This window comes from Apodemus sylvaticus, chromosome 17 (assembly GCF_947179515.1).
Source record: "Apodemus sylvaticus chromosome 17, mApoSyl1.1, whole genome shotgun sequence".
NCBI classification, from domain to species: Eukaryota; Metazoa; Chordata; class Mammalia; order Rodentia; family Muridae; genus Apodemus; species Apodemus sylvaticus.
This window is the reverse complement of record NC_067488.1, coordinates 54,861,997-54,882,352: the sequence shown is the minus strand read 5'-3', so window position 1 is coordinate 54,882,352 and position 20,356 is coordinate 54,861,997. Positions and strand designations below refer to the sequence as shown.

The 20,356-nt window shown below is 48.1% G+C and overlaps 1 protein-coding gene across 1 annotated transcript in view; it reads right to left on the bottom strand.

Annotated features, from left to right (window-relative positions):
* The window catches only part of Tbc1d22a (TBC1 domain family member 22A), a 290,169-nt gene that overhangs the window by 185,851 nt on the left and 83,962 nt on the right, over positions 1 to 20,356 (bottom strand). Inside the window, exons 6-7 of the mRNA XM_052160274.1 lie at positions 11,731 to 11,859; positions 9,890 to 9,952 (exon numbers count right to left, since the gene is read on the bottom strand). Of these exons, the coding sequence (XP_052016234.1) occupies positions 9,890 to 9,952; positions 11,731 to 11,859 (192 nt within the window). The remainder of the gene's footprint in view (positions 1 to 9,889; positions 9,953 to 11,730; positions 11,860 to 20,356) is intronic.

Sequence of the window (20,356 nt, the reverse complement as noted above, 5' to 3'; positions counted from 1 at the left end):
AGCTGGCAGACAATGGCTCTTTCCTTAGTGATAGACGGGTGGGCAGAGAAGAGGGAGAACAAGAAGGAGGGCATGAAGGAAAGAGAGCTGCAGCGCACATGCCTGCATCCGGTTACCCACAAGGGAAATGGATTTCTTAACACCCTAAAGGTTATCTTCATCCAAGAAGACACTCGTAGGCACCCTGAGCCATGACTATGTTCCTAACTTCCTTCTTCTTCATCATCCCACTCATTCTTCTCCATCTTCGCGCTTCAGATTAATCTTATCAAGGTACAGCAGGCCAATCCCACCCTACATACCACCCTATATGGATGTATGCACACCCACTCCAATGGCTTAAAGATCTTCCTTTCATCCATAAGCTTATTGCCCAGGTCTCCCCAAACCCTGCCCCAGGGGCCTCTTCTAACCAACACCCACATACTGTACCCTCCTCAGAGCCCAGCAGGCTACATCTCAGTTCCCACAGCCTTAAGGGCCTCTCCTTGCCTCTGGCTTAGCTGCTGGTATTTGAGAGCAGTTCCAAGTACTCCTTTCTATTCTGTCTGCTCTCGGCCCACCTTCTTTATGGAAGAGCAAGTCATATCCTACCTTGTGACTTTCTCTGGTCTCCCTCTTTCCCACTGTCATTCACTGATAGCTCCTGCTTGAAACTGGGCTCCAAATCCTGACAAGGCCAGGCCTTACTGCTCTGCCCAGACTTCACACAGGCAAACAGTAGAGTAAGGCAGTAATTAAGGGCTCACATGAGTAAAGCTGTTTCAGAACTTCTAAGTACACCAAGTCTGGAAGACCCCAGGCTGCACTTCCTACATCACCTACCATCCAAGTATGATTGGGCTTGGTAGTCTAGAGCCCTCAAGGTGCATGAATCCAGGATTTACAAAGGAGAGGTCTAGAGCCCTGACAGGCAAAGCCTCTGATCCCAAGGCATGGTCCTACCACTGGCAAACAGACCCCACCCCCACAGCAGTGCAGCATCACCCGCTGCTCAAGTAAATAACAAGCACCACCACCTGTAGCACAGCAGGCACCAGCTCAATATTTGCTGAGTGAGTGGCACGCTCATGCATATAGATTCATATACATTTTTCATCAGTCAACAGTTTCCTAGAGAGAAATGAATATTTAAACAAAGTTCAGAGGCTGGGGTACAGCTTACTAACAGAGCACTTGCCTAGCATGTGTGAGGGCCCTGGAAACAATCACTAGCACCACCAAAATATTGAAATGAAATAAAATAAAAACCGTTTTCAGAGGCTAGGAGCATAGCTCAGTGGCAAAGTGCCACCCTGCAAGCTCAAGGCCTCAGTTAGGATCCCAAGATCACATGTGAAAAGCCGGGGCGGCTATGAGCCCTATCATATAATCATATAATCCTGGCAGCAGGGCAGAGGCAGGAAAATCCCTACATCTCATCGTCCAGCCTGCCTAGGTGAATCTAAGAGCTTCAAGGTTAGTGAGACATGCTGGCTCCAAAACATAAAAGTGGAAGCAATCAGGGAAAGAACTCAGTGCTGAGCTGGGACCTATGCACACACAAATCCACACTAACAAATACATGATACACACACACACACACACACACAATCTCTCTATCTATCTATCTCTCACATATACTGTCTCTCTCTGTCTCTGTCTCTGTCTCTCTCTCTCACATACACACACACACTCACACTCACACACTTCAATATCTGAACCTCATCAGAGGTCCTCAGTACACAGGAGACTGTCACAGCTACCCAGAAGCAGAGCTCCATCTGTTCACACCCACACAAACAAGACATATGCTGTGCCCTGGCCTTGCACATGCCATGCAAGGCCTGAGAAGGCTGAAGAAACACTTGGGCTGGCCTGGGCTCGTAAGACTTTGGTTCCAAGCACGAGCCTCTGTCAGTGCGACTCAAGGTAGACTCGAGACCACCCAATAGTACCAGCACCTTCCTGGGGGACCAAGGCAAACTAGTAGCACAGAGTGTGTGCTGAGGACAAAGGAGCCCAATTTGCAAACAAGAGGCCAATGCTTTCCTGCTCCTCTGCAGAGGCGCGACAGTGCTCCCCTGAAGGAGCCTCAAAGCAGGCCTCTCCAGCTGCTGGTGACCCAGCACACCCTATCATCATAATGCACTTGAAAAGGCAGAAAAATCCAGAAGTATTCCAGTTTCTTGTGAGCAGAGAAAAGCTCACAGTCAACTTAGTTGTTGATAACTTAATCCCTGTGACTTGAAATCTCTCCCTTCCAGCTCTGTTTCTAGAACCACGCGGACATGGGCTTCAGGAGAAGAGCTAAGGCTGACTTCCAGTCAGTGGGTAGTGACTGGAACTGCAAAACCAGTCCTGATCCCTTAGTCACTTATTATCTACTGAAACTTCTTTGTCATATCATCTGAAAACATTCTAGGGGATAGGGGCCACAGCACACAACTCCATGAAAAACTCTTGGACTTTTCTAGCAGGGTAGAAACAACATGCTCACTTGAAGAGGACTGTCCGTGGCAGCAGGGTCAGCCTAGCAAGGAGCAGATGTAAGGAGAAGATCACATTGGCACAGAATGTTAGCTCAACTGTGGGGGCGCACACATGATCCACTAAAGGGCATGATGTACAGAGGCCTTGGGCCATGGACATGCCTACACTTGCAGACATTATCAGCCATTCTTTCACCATTCTTTCTGTTCACCATTCTTTCTTTCTTTCTTTCTTTCTTTCTTTCTTTCTTTCTTTCTTTCTTTCTTTCTTTCTTTCTTTCTTTCTTTCTTCCTGGAACTCTGTCTGTAGACCAGGCTGGCCTCGAACTCAGAAATACGCCTGCCTCTGCCTCCCGAGTGCTGGGATAAAAGGCGTGCACCACCACTGCCTGGCCCTGTTCACCATTCTCAATACCCATGTCTGTTGGAGAGGACTGCATTCAAAGTAGCACAAACTTTGAACTCTTCCCAAAGGCTCGTTTCTGAAATTCTGTAATGAAAATACTTCCTACCACATGTTCCCCAGGTATGAAAAACTTAAGAGGCCTGGATGGGCTCAGCGGGTTATGTGTCTGCTGTGCAGGCATGAGGCCCTGAGTTCAGAATCCCAGCACCCACCAAAAAGAAGTCAAGCTCCGTGGAGAGTAACTAGAAGTACGGCACTGGGGGAGGGGAGAAAGGGAGGTGGGTGCTCACAAATTCTATACAACTCTAGTTCCGGGAATCTGACATACTCTTCTGCCTTGGCAAGCCACTACATGCACGTGGTACAGGCAAGCACTCACATAAAGAAAAAAATCTTTAAAAAATAAAGACAAAATCTAAGCAAACACAAAAACAAAACATTAATTCCCTCCAAACAGATCAACAAACACAACTGGAATTGGGAGAGTCCATAACACCTAACAAGCTGACAAGGAAAGGCCAAGAAACACACTGGGAACAGGCAGTCTGGGCCTGGCCCACAAGACTCAAGACTACAATAACCAAGGCCACGTCGGGACAAAAAAGACAGACAAACCAAGAGAGCCAAGACCAGCTAGAAATCCTGAGAGACAGCAGACAGGCCTGGCTGCTGGGGGTCCGGGCCACCACTGCCTTTCCACTTGGAAACCATTCCAGAAATAAAGGTGCAGAAGAGCAAGCCAGGGGAAAAGGAACAGTGATGGAGACTACACAGTACCTGACCTCAAACTACACTACAAAGACACAGTGACAACAACAGCAAGCCGCTAACTAACTAACTCTAACAGCAGACACACCGACCACGGGCACAGAAGACTCAGAAACAAACCTACACAGTTGCACCCACCTTCCAGAAACGTGCCAAAGCAAACAGAGAAGACAAGAAAGACTTTTTCCAAACCACTGGAGAAGAATGACATAGAAACTATCTCTCACCCAATTAATAAAAAAAAAAAAAAAAAAAAAAAAAAAAAAATCAATTCACAATGAATCACAGACTTTAATAAGACATCAAACTTCAACATTCTAGAGGAAAACATAGGACTAGGGCTTTCAGTGGTCAGGACAAGAACTGATAAATGGGACTGTATAAGGACCCAAAGGAAGCAACTCTGCAGAGTGCAGCGCCAGCCTGCAAGACAGAGGGGAGGAGGTCTTTGCCATCTGACAGGAATCCACAATCTACAAAAACCACAAAGAGCTAAACACCAAAACCTCACCCCATCAATAAATGGGCAAATGAACTGAACACATAGATCCCTAAACTAAAAAGCAAAGAGATAGGACCAATAAATATGTCATCAAAAGTTCAGCATCCTTGGCCATGAGGGTAATAACAATCCAAACCTCATTTAAAGTCTATCTCACCCTAGTCGAAATGGCTACCTTTAAAAAAACAACTAACGCTGGTGAGAAAGGAGCCCTTCATCCCTCAGGGGACCACTGTGAAAATCAATCCTCAAAGCACCCAAATAGAACTGTCACATAACCCCGTGACACCACTTCTGGATAGACAGCTGGAGAGGATTAAGCACGCTTACAATGCTATGCACAACAGCCAAGTAACAGAATCACCCCAGACATCCATTAACAGATGAATGGATAAAGAAAATGTGGTATTTGTAGACAGTGAAGTTTTACTCATCTACAAAGGATAAAATTATGCCATCTACAGAAAATGGGAAGATAGGAGTGCATCATGTTAAGTGAAAGAAGCTAGACTCAAACGAGTATGTTTTATGTGTGGAGTGTGTGTGTGTGTGTGTGTGTGTGTGTGTGAGAGAGAGAGAGAGAGAGAGAGAGAGAGAGAGAGAGAAACAGAAACAGAGACAGAGACAGACAGAGAGACAGAAACAGAAGACTGGAAGAGAGTATTGGGTTGGGAGAATGGAACAAAAGAAGAAAAGAATAGAAGAAGGAAAGAAGGATAATTAATGGCAGGAAACACAAGCAAAGTATATCACTTGCATGTGTAAAATTGTTTTAGTGAAAATTATATTATATTATATTATATTATATTATATTATATTATATTATATTATTATATATTAGTTTTTTTTAAAAGAAAGTAAAAATGAGACTATTAGGGAACAGGTAAGTAGGTAATGATGGAGCAAATCCAATTGATGTTCTTTACATATGAACAAAAACTCTCTAGTGAAACACCCCAGCCAGCACACTGCTGGTACCATCTGTCAACCTCCATCATCAAGGTGGGTAGACACACTCAGGGCTGCATTGCCCAAAGAGCACTCCAGTAGCATCGGCCATCAATGCCCACCATCAAGAAGAGCAGTCCATACTTGTGCCACTGGCAAAGACATGACAAAGAACTGGAGAGCCACCATAATCACAGAGGTTACTTACATCATAAAGAGCATGTGGCACAAGAAGAGACTTTGGAGATACCAGCACCATTCTCTACCTTATGCCTGACAATGAAGACCTAAAATTAAAACTCTTAGATTTCTTTGATGCGACATGTATGTTAAAGACAGCTTTCTGATCTGATGGTTTTGCCACAAAAACAGAGAAAAGAAATGAATGACAGGCCAACCCCTACCCAACAGATACCAGAAAAGTGTGATGAACTGATTCAGTAGCAAGTAAGATTTTTCTGGACTCTTAAACTGTGACCCCATTTGTAAATTAGAAGGGGAAGCATGATACCGAGGTGGTTTGAATGAGAAAGGCCCCACAAGCTCGTATGTTTGAATACTTGGTCCCCAGTTGGTGGACTGTTTGGGAAGGATCAGGATGTGGGGCTCACACCAGGCCCAGTCTCACTCCCTCTCTCTGCTTGACCAGATGTGAGCTCTCAGCTACTGCTCCAGCACCATGCCTGCCTGCCAGCTGTCATGATCCCTGTCGTGATGATCACAGACTCCCCCTCTGAAAATGTAAGGCAGCCTGATTAGATGCTCTGCAATAAGCTGCCCTTGGTCATGGTGTCTCCTCGCAGCAACAGAACTATAACTAAGACATCAAGTAAAGTGACAAGGGTAAAACAGACGTGGGAGACACCGTGCCAGGGTTGCGAGGCTGTGGAGATGCCTAGTTCATTGCTCTAAATGCAGCATGCCCACATCGGGGTGGAAAGCCAATGAGAAGAATCAGGGTGCAATGAAAAGAGGGACCAGCTTCTCCCTGGCAGGGCCTGCACACCATGGTGAGACTAGGAGACATCAAAGGAGGTTCTTGCCTTACAGAGGTGAGGTGGGGACACTCTGCAGCACAGCTACAGCAAGAGGGGGAACAGGTGGCTGATGCCAGGGTTCCAAGCACCTTTAGCAACCTGGTAAGCACAGGTGCACCAGCAGCTCAGGAGGCCTGTCAACAGGGCAGGAGAACAGTACTCTAGAAGCAGGGACCAGCACATGACCCCTGTCCTCACCCCCCCCCAAACCATACATAGGCACATGGGGACCAGATGTGGATCTGGGGAGACTGCCACCTCCAACTGGGAAGCCTTCAAGCCTGGCAGAAAAGGCTGATGCTCCATGGGTACCTTCACTGCAAGAACGTCCCTTCTTTCCCAGTCACAGGTGGCTTCTAAATCCACTTGTAGTTTTGGGTCAAAAATTCAGTTTCACAACCTGTGTGGCTCACTATTCTGTGTCTCTCCATATGTAACAAGATATCACATCCCAGCAGCAACCTTACTTCTGAACCTGAGACTGCTCTAAAGCAACAGAGGACTGACAACAGGACAGCTGTGGAGGAAAGGCCACTGGGCAGATATTGAACCTGGCAACATCTGCACTTGAATATGGTCTTCAACAAAGACACAGGACTATCTACAAACAGCTAAGTGCCACAGGTCATGTTAAGAGGGAGTTCATCAACAAAATGGGCCCAAGACTAAAAAAAAATTAAAGGTGGCTAAAAAGTGATTTTTCTTTCACATAACAATACTGGAGAAAACAAACCAAAAGCCTGATTTCAGGAAACTCCACAGAGCCCCACCGAGCCGCCATATGCACTTCTGCACTCAGGACACTGCGCCACCTTCCCAGCTCCCATCCAAGGAAGTAACTCCAGGTGACCACACTAAGTGACCAGGCTATAAGTGGTACCACACTGCCACCTCACGGGCCTTCATAAGCCATGTGCCTGCTCTTTCCTAGCTGCGTCTTAGGATCCCACCTGCTAGTGGGATGCAAATGTGAACAAGAGAGCCAAGCAGGTGCTTGGACTCGAGGTTAAAGCCAAGCACACAGTGGCAACCAACCGTCTGACCAACAACTAGCTCTGGACACCGTCATCAGCTTCCATCTCAAGAAGCTACCATGGCAATAGATTTGCTGTCACCGTGGATACATTCCAACTTCTAAGGTGCCAGAAATCTAACTGGCTCCTGAAAACTGGCCGACACAAGACCTGCCTTCCAATGCTTTTCCTCAAGGATCTGCTCCTCAGTTCATATCCCCAGATACACATTTACCCTCAAGTGATCCATGGTCACTATGGCCAGCCTGGATGGTCTGCCCTCCTCCCCAGAGGTCTACCTGTCCTGAAGGCTGCACAGCCCCTGCTCAGCCCTGCCAACTGCTAAGTATACACACCCCTTACCCCTGGAGGAGTCTCAGGGCTGAGCAAACCCACTGCCAAGGAAATGCTCTTAAGGAAAAGGGCTAAGACCTGACCACACCAAAATGGTAGTGACTCCAGACCATAACTGTGGCCAGAGGCCACAAGGCCAGCTCTATGAGCAGTATGTCAAGCTGTAGAGAAACACACACACACACACACACACACACACACACACACACACACGGTCTATTTTCCATGGTTAAAGAAAAACTTAAGTAAAGACGAGGTGGTAATGCATTACCCTTGATTCTGGCTACTGTGAGCACACCACTGTGAGCACACCACTGTGAACACACCACTGTAAGCACACCACTGTGAACACACCACTGTGAGCACACCACTGTGAACACACCACTGTGAGCACACCACTGTGAACACACCACTGTGAGCACACCACTGTGAACACACCACTGTGAGCACACCACTGTGAGCACACCACTGTGAACACACCACTGTGAGCACACCACTGTGAGCACACCACTGTGAACACACCACTGAGAAGGGCAATCAGAGAGAAGGGCCTCAGAGCGGCCGCCCCTACGGCAACTCATTCTCCCCTTTTGTGCTCCACAATCTATGAGCACTTTTACTTCAGCAATGTCAGAATTTTTTAGCAGCTTTACTGTGCAGGCAAGAGATGTTCACGTTTCAAAATGCATTTACTGGGGGAAAATAAAGATGAAAAACAAAGTATTTCAGATAGTAAGTCTACTTTAAAGAGATACCACTTACTTTAGTGACAGAGATATGAGGTTAGGGATGAATCTAATAAAACATACATAAGGCCTTTCCTAAAGGCTTGCCTTGGTCTGGTGGCCCTGTCAGTGATCTCAGCTACTTGGTGGGATAAGGCAGGAAGTTCAGGGCATGTGCAATCTACACTGAGATCAAGGCTACCCTGGGCAACTCAGACAGACCTGATCTCAAAATAACACGAAAAAATAGGACTGGAGTCAGAGCCCAGTGGAAGAGGGCCTGCTGAGCAGATCAAAGGAGTCCAAGCAATCCCATTCACAAATCAAACAGACTTTTAAAATCCTGGCAACATGATTCGGAAAATGACTTGACTGCGTAAAGACTAAGAGGACCCAGGCAACTCTGCAGAGGGAGAAGGCGGCGCTGACCTCCTTGTGGATGCCTAGGAACATGGTGCAGATGGATCCAACACTGAGGTGACAAGCCCGAGTCCCTGCACAGCCCGCACTGTGACTGACTACCCTGAGGTGCTGCTATCAGCTACAAATTAAACACAGGATGTGGAAAGAAAACTATCAAATGAGGAGATGGGAGACCATTTATGAGACAAATGTGTGGGAAAAGAGTTCTTAAAGAAAGTATCCCATGATAACCTAAGAGGGGGCATCACATTCAACTCAGCAAAGCTAAGCCTGTCCCATCAAATAACCGATGAAGAATTAGAATCCCAGATGTATAAACATCACAAAGTTTTTTTTTAAGGTAAAAACAAGAAAAGGATGGGACAGCCAGTAACAAGCTTTTACCAGATCAGGAACACAGAAGATGCCCATCTCTACATATAGAGAGGCTCTTTACCCACCAGCAGTCAGGGAAAGTGAAGCCAGGAGCATGATGGGAATATCCACCGGGCATACAGAGCTCAGGAGCCTGGCCATGTTCCAAGAACTGCCAAGGAATGGAAATCCAGGGTTTCAGCACTTCAGATGAGCCCTGTCTGCAGACCCCTCCAGAAATCACACTGATATTATCCTGAAAGGCTTGGAGAAGTTCTCACAGGGGTATACTGCATAAACAGATTGATGATTCTAGCCACACTGTCCCAACTGCAGAGCACTAGGCAGGGTCCAAACATTCACCCTGACTGCTACACAGTAGAAGAAAGCACAAGCTTCGGAGACTGAATGCATGCACAAAGAAAGGAACACACAGTTCAAGAGGCAACACCATCACAGCACTGCTTCCTTAGTGTTGAAGTCACGAACTACGGCAAATAAAATTTGGAGACAATAGTCCAACTCTTTTGGAGGTTGGTAGGGAGAAGGGAACAGAAACAGAGCTGCGGCAGTAGAACCATGAGCACAGAGAAATAGTTTCTGTGCTGCCAGTTTCAAACTCATAGAGGCAGCTGGTCATCATTGGAGAGGTCCTAACTCCTAAATTCAAGGACATACATTTCTACTATAAATACCCTCACACATACTGCATATATTCTTTTTGCTGTATTTTTTGGTGTACATCAAAAAAAATTGAGAATGATCAGTGTTTCCATACCCACTAATTATGGACCTTGGGGCTCCTGGATCAGGACCCTTGAGTGTAGCAATGGTCACACACGGCGACAGGCATCAGCAGAGACTCCCAGCTGGCCAGCCTCCTCTTACCTCCGTCACCTTGGGCTGAAGAATCAGTGCTTCCGGGCTCATCCGAGGAATGTCGATATGGATCTGCAGATGCAGGAGAGGCATATGTTTATCTTGTAGGATGGAGCAGTCCTGATGACACGTGTGACTTACCCTTAACCTGCTCTGAGAGGACTGTCACCAGGCTCCTCCATAGGAAGCACCCAGAGACACACTCCACCTGAGCAAGACTTGACTGTCCTCAGTGGCTGTCCTGCCCCTTCACAGTCCGGCTGTGCTCACTGCAGGGTTAGGAATAGAGTGGGCCTCGGCTGCTCAGTAGCATGAGCCAATGCAATCAGTGCACACTGATTTTCAGCCTGACACCGGGCGGGACTCAAGGACACTGACAATGCACTGTTTGAGCAGTGACAGGGTTGTCTGCAACACCGGCCACAGTCTCCTCTATTTCTCAGTGTCCATGAGGAATCTAGGACACATTAAGGGAAGCTCCTGAAAGTCTCTGCTGGTGTCAGCAGATTCCTGTGAGCACCACCTGACAAGAGTTTTGACAATGTTTGCTAGCACTACCGCCTGAGGGTGGGGTTTAAGAGGTGACCCAACAGGAGTGCTCTGAGCACAACTGGCACCACAGGCTGGCTCCATGTCCCAGGAGCGCACCCCACACCAGTAACACTCGCATCACTCTGAGGCTCCAGGGAAACAGCCTACACAAACTGAGGGAGACAGCATATTTTAACCCAAAGGGGACTCAACAGTTTAGTTCCATTCTTGTCCATGTACAGACAGTGCCACAGTTAGCACCTAATAAATAGGGTCACCATTTCACTCTGACACTATAGCCTGTGGCCAAGAGTAGGCACTTAGGTTCAGCCTCTCCAACTACAAAAAGCCTGCAGTTTGTATCCTTCAAAGGGCTACTAGTGAGAGTCTGAGTCCTCCGCACAAAGGAACAAGATGAGATAAACTTGCACACAGAGCACACAGAAAGAAACTCCACGGGCACCCTTGCAGAAGGATACCTACACAGACTCAGGAGGGCTACATGTAGGAGCCTAGGTATGGGTGAGGAACAAGGTTGCCCAGGTCCACTAGCATGGCATCCTAGGAGCCACAGCCAGTCCATTGCTCTCTTTGGTGACAGATGTATGTGCTGGCCTCCTACAAGATGAAAGCAGGCCTGATCCGCCTCTATACCCAATTCCAGCAAGGAACCCCAGGCAATGTGTTTCTTATGCAGCCAGGACAGTGTATGCATCATACTCCATATCCTGCCCCTGGCCTGCCTCATCAATAACAGGCCTGAGAAAATAGGGGAAAGGCCACAAGTATCAGCAGGTGACCTACAGAGAGGAAGCCAAGCCAGGCAAATATTATCGCTAACTAGCTCCATGGGGCCTGGATATCACCTTCAGTGAGACAGTAAATACACGATAATCCAGTGCAGGAAGGCACTAGATCAGGGCCCAGGCCAAGGCACTGCCCTATAGAAGGTTATATATATATATAGGTTATAGAATGCTGGGCACAGGCCAAGGTACCACATGCCAACCATCACCCAGGCAGAGCTGGTCATCACTAGAAGATCTCAGCATCTATTTTGTAACTTGACTCAAGCCTCATGCTTTGCCTGAGAAGGAACAAAAGCAAGTCAGGTCTGCCGCAGGTAGCCAATTGACATTAGTTGCTTTCAAATGGTTATGGTTAGAAAATATAAATCTGCAAGCCTATCAGGTTCCTGATAGATGAAACACATTCCCTACAAACCACCTCCAAATCCCAGTACTGAGTGAAGAGAGAGACAACACACACACGCGCACACACACACACACACACACACACACACACACACACACACACACCTGGCGATATGTGTCCTGGTGAACTTCATCATTCCTAGAGTTGTAATAATGCTCAATGAAAGCAAAGTATTCCTTCTGTTTCCTCTGCAGCGTGGCTGGTCTTCGGTCAACATTGGCAGGAAGGTAACCCTGGAGGAACAGAAGAACACAGGCACCTGTGGTTACCGTGTATCATGAGAGTGAAGAACAATCACCTGTGCAGCATGGCTCAGGTAGAACAAAGCAGTGGACAGCAGGCAGCACCGGCATACCCCACCAGTGTCACTAACCAGTTCTAAGTCACTCACATCCAATAAACGTCATCTCATGATACCCGGGCCCAATGCTTTCTTAATGCATGGTATGGAGATACTAACCCCTTCTCCACAGGGCTTACATCCACATGAAGGGAAGTGTGTCTGGTCTCACACTCAAACCATGCACACATATACACAAATATTGATTCTATATAAACAGAGCATTCATGGGGGCAAATGTGCCTGCATTCTCCAAAGCCTCTCGGGGGTGGGGGTGGGGTCCTGGCACTTTTCAATACATAAAATGGACACTTTTCTCTGTGGCTTCTTATTTGTTTCTTTGTCTACGTTTTAAGTTAATCTTATGATACATACAGTATACCTTTAAATTTTGTTAATTTTAAGCACAGACCTATAGCCTCAAGGAAAGCTTCAGGCAGTTGACTACTACTCCCAGAAAGACAGTCTTTACCAGTTACTCAGTTACCCAGTTACCCAGTTACCCAGTTACCCAGTTACCCAGTTACCCAGTTGCCACGGCCCAAAGTGACGGTGCCCTCTGCAGCCCATTCCCACCATCCCACCTGGACCCTGCAAGTGCTAGTTTCTCACTAGAGCTGACTCGCTCTATCTGGGACTCTCCAAACACAAACTCAGAACCTAGGATTTTGTGCACCCTGTCTTCTGAGATTTGGCCATGGCACGTATTCTGGTAAGTTTAATGAGCAAATGCTTATGAATGAGCAAAGCTTAATGGGTATTCTTGCAGACTCTGGAGGTACGCATCTCTGATTTCTCAGACCTAAGAGCAAGGGAAAGGTGCGGACATCAGAGGGTACAGAGAAGTTTTTAAGGAACCGCCCGATCTTTTCCAAGGAGGTGACACCCTTTCACACCCCAGCCAGCACTGACTGGGACACATTAGATGGGCACATCATTGGGTAGCCCAAAGCCCAGGGCTTTCCTTTGCTGCCTCCATGAATCTGGGTGAATATGGGAAGTGTGAGCAGCAGCAGCCACCCATGAGCACAAGGGTGAGGCTCAGGCTGTAGTACAGCCTTGCTGGGGCACAGATACTCCAACAAAAGTTCCCACGGTGGCCACTCTAGCTGCTTTGAGCTAGCCACCAGACTGCAGGAAAAATCTGCACTCCCCGGGGGCTGTGGGTGGCCCTGCACGGAGCAATGCTGAAGGGTAAGCGCAGATGCAGTCTGCTTCCAGTCAGGCCAGTCAGGGCACAGTCTCCTTCCAGGTCTGCAGGTGAGGCCTGTGGGAAGCATCTTCATCCCGGCCTGTGGAGGGCTGCTGTGCCCCAGTAATGTCCTGTGATGAAGAGCAGGCCCTCACTTGGAGACAGCCCCAGTTGTTGATGTACAGTCGATCTTTTTAGGAAAACACCCATTCCCCAACATTCAGGTTCATAATGCTGCACTTGAAAATCATAGTCAAGAAGAGTGGCCTATGCCTTTAGGCACTTGGAAGGCAGAGGCAGGTGGATCTTTCTGAGTTTGAGGCCAACCTGGTCTACAGAGAGAATTCTAGAACTATATAGTGAGACCCTGTCACTAAAAGCCCAAAACCAAAAAATTTAAAAAAAAAAAATCACAGCCATACCCCTACTGTGATTAAATGACATTTGACAATAGGAGGCACCAACTGAACCACACCTACTTCTGTAAAGGACAGTCTGTTGGGCCCACTCTGCCTGCTTGTTAAATAGTGTGTGGCTGCTCCTGCACAGTGTCCACAGCAGTACACGGCTGCATGTGATCCACGGGCTGAGCAGTACACGGCTGCATGTGATCCACGGGCTGAGCAGTACACGGTTGCATGTGATCCACGGGCTGAGCAGTACACGGCTGCATGTGATCCACGGGCTGAATGCTACATGATTGCATGTGATCCATGGACTGAGTGCTACATGACTGCATGTGATCCATGGGCTGAGTGCTATATGACTGCATGTGATCAATGGGCTGAGTGCTATATGACTGCATGTGATCCATGGGCTGAGTGCCATATGACTGCATGTGATCCATGGGCTGAGTGCTATATGACTGTATGTGATCCATGGGCTAACTTGCAGTCCTTCCAAGATTGCCTGGTAGCCCTGAAGAGACATCACCCTGAAGGCAACACAACCAGGCCAAGTGTTCCACATATATTTACATAAACTGCCCCACCTCTAACACACTGGTCAACACCTGATTACTTCCTGATATGAATTCCTCCTCCATGTGAGCTGTGGGCACTACAGATCCTGCTACTTACTCCCAAGGAGGCCACAGGAGGTACCAGTGATGTGCCTCCACAGTCCTGTTACTAACGTGTCAAATTCAACTCATAGCCAACACACCACGAAATGCTCACCTGAGAGCTTTCAAGGGAAAGAAAGGCTCATGACACTGTTTTCTACAGGAAAACCACAACCCTCAGATACTTCTCTCCTCTCCTCTCCTCTCCTCTCCTCTCCTCTCCTCTCCCCTCCCCTCCCCTCCCCTCCCCTCCCCTCCCCTCCCCTCCCCTCTCCTCTCCTCTCCTCTTCTCTCCTCTTCTCTGAAGAGAGGAGATCGCCAAGACTCCACTGCACATTCTGATGCACACAGCATGTAGCACCAACAGGACCAGAACCAGCCCAAATGTCACCCACCTGGTAATCAGAGCCATTTGCAACACCCCTGTGGACATCCCAACAGAGCTCTTAGTGCTGGGGACACCAGGGACACAGCCCTGCCACTGAGACGAAGGCACAAAATTACAAGGTCAGGGTACAGGCAGACGTAATGACAGGTATGTCACCATCCAGTTAACAGCTGCCCCAGGGACAACCCAGCCAGGCAGTAGGCTTTGTCCACACCTCCTTTCTCCTTGGAGTTATCTCAGTTTCAGTTCATATGCACTTAAAGAATAACAATGTCCTAAGATACATCTTGTTCTTTGTGTGGTAACTGCCCACCCATGGGGCCTCCAAGGAAGGTGTGGCCCCCACCAGGCACCTCAGTGTTCCTTTAGTCCTAGCCATCCAGAGGTAGTCAAGGTTCCCACTTTCAGACAGGGAGACAGACATGGCAAACCATGGTGGCATGATCAGAGCCACAGAAATATGAGGCCAGACTCAAGCCAAGGCCTCCCCATAATATCGTCCCTGCCCTTACCCTACAATCCCACACCTGTCAGGGATACCAGCTGACTCCTGGCTCCCAGAGCTCCTAGAAACAGTCCACACTGAGGCCTTGTCATACACAGCAACACCTGTGTCCCTGCTCAATGTATGGAACAAGGCGGCTCTCGGGAGAAGCCAAATTGCAGAGAGCCCCACCCCCGCCACTCTCTGCCCTGGTGAGACTTATCTCTGCACTATGGCTTTAGAAATCCACACTTTACCATAGCATATGGTAAAATGGGGAGCATTTGACCATATCAGCCCCTTCAACTCTCAATGACTTTTTGCCACACTCAGGATGTGATCCGAGGCCACCCGGGCCCTGCCTGGCCTCTCCTCCTCCCTGGCCAGAGCATACAAGCTCCTTCTTCTCTATGTGACAGATTCTCTACCTTCTAATCAGTTAAACACACTTCAAACACCACACCTCCTGCCTCAGGGTCTCCCTCTGAACTCATTATTTCCTCTATTGGGACCCACTGGCTCCAATCCTTCAGTGAGGCCCACCAGGACCACACACTTAAACAACACTCTGATTTGCTCATATCCTGACCAGCACCCATCAATCACCTCTGCCAGCTTCCCATATCCAATGTATTTCTATCTCTTCCAGTAACAATGTAAGCTCTCTCTTTCTTCTCAGAGATATACCCAAGGGCTTAGAACATTGGTGCCATAGCAGATACTCAGAAGGCATGCTGGATGAATGGATGATGTAAGAAGATGAAGAGAGATGACACAGACCCAGGGTCTCAGGGAGAGAGTAAGTTAGCCCAGCTCCCTGGCTCGGTTTGGTGGAGACAGCAGAGACAATGGAAAACGACATGGCGCCTGGAGATGTGCTGGAAGTAAGTCCAGGCTAAGCAAAGACCGAAGCAGAGCCTGGCAGATGAAAGGCTGGCCGCTGCACTCAACAGCTAGAGTGAAGGGCCCGGGCCCAGGCTGCAGAGAGGCCAGTGAGATCACCAGAGTGCTCAGCAGAGACGGCCATGGCTACCAGCAGCATCCTTGGGGAGTGGAATGAACACTCTCGGGAGATTCCCTGCTCCCAGAAGGTTAACTAAATGAAACACAAATTCTAAAAGGCAAGTGTGCCATCAGAAGAGGCCCACCCATTCTCCTGCCATCCCCTTCCTAGAGGAAAAAACACATGTGCAAGTGCAGGCCTCTTGATAATTAAGCAAGACTAGAAATTATGCAAATGAAATACATTCAAGTATGCAATGAATTTTAAATGACAGAACTACAGAAGACTTAATTGCTGTATTAGCATGCTATAAAAACACTAATCATAAATGTAAAACAATGCATGCAGATACTTAAATCCAAACTGTCCTGGTGACACAAAAATCAATGTGTTCCCTCCCACTGCGTTCATATGCAAACTGGCTGTAACACACTGAAAGAAGCCACACTGATGCTGGAGCCTCGCTGTCATTTTTAGCCAATATCCTCACTAGCATAAATGTTAAATGTTTAATTAGTTTTTGTTCACTCTTTCTGAAACAGTTAACAAAAAAAAAAAAAGAGAATCAAAACTATGATTCTCTTTGGGACTAATTTTGAGAAAGGTCCTATGCTGCTTGCATGTAATTTAAAAGTTAAATATTATCGCTAGTGTTTAATGGGGCGCCCATTGGCTACAGAGAGAGCTCTTCCGAATAAAAGCCACACAGCTAGATTTCTCCTCTACAGAAGAATGTCATCTCATTGATTAAAAGTAACACTTGTCCACAAACACTAGAACTATGCTGATGACAAACCATGGGCAAGCTGGAGGAATGTTACTAGTGGGCCAGACCTTGAACTAGGTTCATAACCTACTTCCCACTCAGCCACGGCCTCCCAGTCCAACCCCTTAGTCTGGGTGTCAGGCCCAGTGAGCAACTGCCTTCAGTGGGGCCATGCATTTTCCAGAGACCAGTTTCCTACAGGTTCGTGAGCATCTGGGCCCTTCCTGTCTTCCATGCTTCCTAGTGGTCTAGGGTTCAACCTGGGTCCACTAGCAAGTCCAGGGATCAGTACTGCCCAACCTCCCAAGTGACAGTAAAATACAACCAGTTAAAAAGAGACCACAGCTGGTCAGACATGGAGTGGGGGGGGGGGGGGGTCACTGTGGGTGGGGCCATCCCTTGGCTGGTGGACCTGGGTTCTATAAGAAAGCAGGCTGAACAAGACACAGAAGCCAAGCCAGTAAGCAGCACTGCTCCATGATCTGCATCAGCTCCTACCTCCAGGTTCTTACCCTGTTTGAGTTTCTGTCCCGACTTCCTTCAGTGATAGACTACAGGTGTAGAAGAATAAGCCAAATGAACTTTTCCTCCCCAACTTGCTTTGGGGTGTGATATTTCATCATAGCAACAGTAACCCAACTAAGGCACATGCTGAAGCTGACAGCATCTGCAAGCTGCCTCAAACAAGGAAGCCATTCTCATGGGACTTCAGGGTTCGGATAGTTCCAGCTGAGAAAAACCCCACCAATTCTGACCAACTCCTACCTCATCACTCCATGTCTGACTAGCATCCCAGCTAAATGGCTTCCTCTCCTGTGCAGGTCCTGAGCCTGCAGGCAGCAGACGTCACAGGAAAAGCATCACAGAACCAAAGGCCAAGTACTCAACAGCCTATAGCTGTGCCCATACACATGCCTGTGCCCATGCCCGTGCCCTGCAGAGGACCCAGGCTCTGCTCTAGTGGCCAGACTCCCTCCACAAATACATGTGGCCTTGGTAATTCCAACTGACCCTGCTCCAACTCAAACCCCTTCTAGCTTCCCTGATGCCCCTTGGAGGTCACCCCATCACTACTATACATTGCACAAACTAACTTAGTAACAGTCACTTCCTTCTCTGAGGGACATAACTCAGCTTCTGAGTAAATCTGAGAATGCCTTGTCTTGCACGCAGCAAGCATCCAATAAAGGACAAGTGGGGCACATAGCATGCCTGGGGCACAGAAACAGGCTCTTTTTCTGTGCAGGAAGCCCTGGCATGCACTGCGTAGTAACAGAAGGGTAGGCATTTCCTCTGTATTGTGCAGGGCCCAATAGGGCAGGCACTTAGTCTCAAGCATACCCTGCCCTTTTCCAGCACCAAACATAATGCCTGAAACACGCAAAGTTCAACTAGTCTCCAACAAATAAGTAAATTACTAACCAATGGTTTTACAGGTTATTCTCCTTCCAGAAATAGCTACACGGCCCTGGCTCAAGTCCTTCAGGACGGGGGCCATGTTATCTGGGATCAACCATACACATGGTCTCCTCTTGATCCCTGGCCCTCCACCCTGCCTTTCCAAGGAGACCTGAAGAAGAAGCACTTGCCTAGCCTGTGCTACTGACCAGCCCCACCCATACTACACCCTTCAGGCTTGTGACCTGCCCAACTCCCTCATCCAAGTAACACTGACACTCTTCAGAGATGCACTGTGAGCTTGCACGCATGCCAAGGAGCCTTGCCTGGCATCCCACTTGTCTATACTACCTCCTTGGCAAAGAGCAGATTTCCCCACTAACCTAGAATTTATCTTCTCACCTGTCAATTCAGGCCTGAGGACTACCCTAGCCTTCCTGCCCTCCTTGTGCACTTGCAATGGCCTTGGAGACCCATTGTAAAGCCTCCTCTTCACAAAACTGACCCTAGGAACTGGCCACCCCATCGTACCATCCCAACCCCTCCCCTTGGCTGACACCTAAGCCCTGAACACCTCACAAATACACTGTGACAAACTGTGCTGGACTTACCCTGCTGCATGCCTGGACCCCTGACCTCTTCCTCGAAGCAGCTGGGTCTTGATGGCCTTCGGTGTTTCTAGGAAGCCCCCTACAGTTTTTCTTTGGTCTACATTGCCAGTACTTCTGCGTATAGACTCCCAGGTCCACACCAACGCAGTGGGGTAAGCCCACCACTCAGCCCACCTCAACCCTTGCTGTTCCTCTGATGCTCTCTGCCCACTGACATGGTAACCAGTGTGCAGCTCAGCAGCTCAGGGCACTGCAGCTATGACACGCACAGGCGACGAAGTGATGGAAAGGGTAAGAGCCTCTCAGAAGCCTTTCCACCTAGACCTGCCAGTTCTTTTTTTGTTTGTTTGTTTCTCCTGGTTGGTTTTTTGAGACAGGGTTTCTCTGTGTAGCCCTGGCTATCCTGGAACTCACTCTGTAGACCAGACTGACCTCAAACTCAGAAATCCACCTGCCTCTGCCTCCCACGTGCAGGGATTAAAGGCATGCGCCACCACTGCCTGGTTCAGCCAGTTCTTGATGAGCACAACACCCTGACATTGGAGCTTCCAGACATTTACATCATAACTTCCTACAAACCAATCAAGAGTGATAACTTCTCTTCTAGAGAACATTTGGAAATATGGCTACAAACACTTAAAATCTACAAAACAGAGTGCAAGTGATCATGGCAGATCTAGCCTTAATTGCAAGAGATATTTAATCAATAAATATTTGCTGTTCAGAGCTGCATCTGCATTTAGGATTACGAGGTACTGAACTGAAAATTTATTATGACTCATTAGCACAAGTCTTTTAAACACTGAAAGTCAGACTCAATTTAGAGTAGGTGCCTGGAGTTCCCTGTGACTTAGCTCCCAAAAATAAAACAAAGGAAAAAGAGAAGCAAGCTGCCAATAAACTAGTCCCACTTCCAATCTTAAGCTGTAAGTGAGGGCACCAACCACTGGCCTTCTCTGAGGGCTTCTGGAGCAGCAGCTCAGTGCTGAGGGGGAACTGGCCCCCTCTCCACTACACTAACAAGCAATGTCCAACACCTCCTGCCCTGCCTCCTTGTCCTCTTCCTTTGCCTGTCCTCCTTCCCCTTCTTCCTCCTCCCCTTCCATCTCCCCTTCCTCCTCCACTTCCTCTTCCTCTTCTTCCCCTTTTCCTCATATCCATCCTCCTCTTCCTCTTGTTCTTGTCCACCAACAGCAGCACTGCCGACCCTTCTTTGTTGATGCACACCATTTCCTCCGGGCCGTACAGTCTTCTGTGCTGTAAGCCCCTGAGTCACAAGCCTGCACACAGCGATTCTTTAATGGTGGAAGTCGATGGGAATGAACGCAGCAGTCACGAGCTGTTGCCCATCTTCACTTTCTTCCAGACTTGCCAAACCAACCTTGAAATTAAGCTAAAACTAGACAATGCCTTCTTGGACACGGCAAAGGCCTGTGTCATTATGCAACCAAGATGGACAAGTGTGTGGCCATGGCCAGCAAGCCA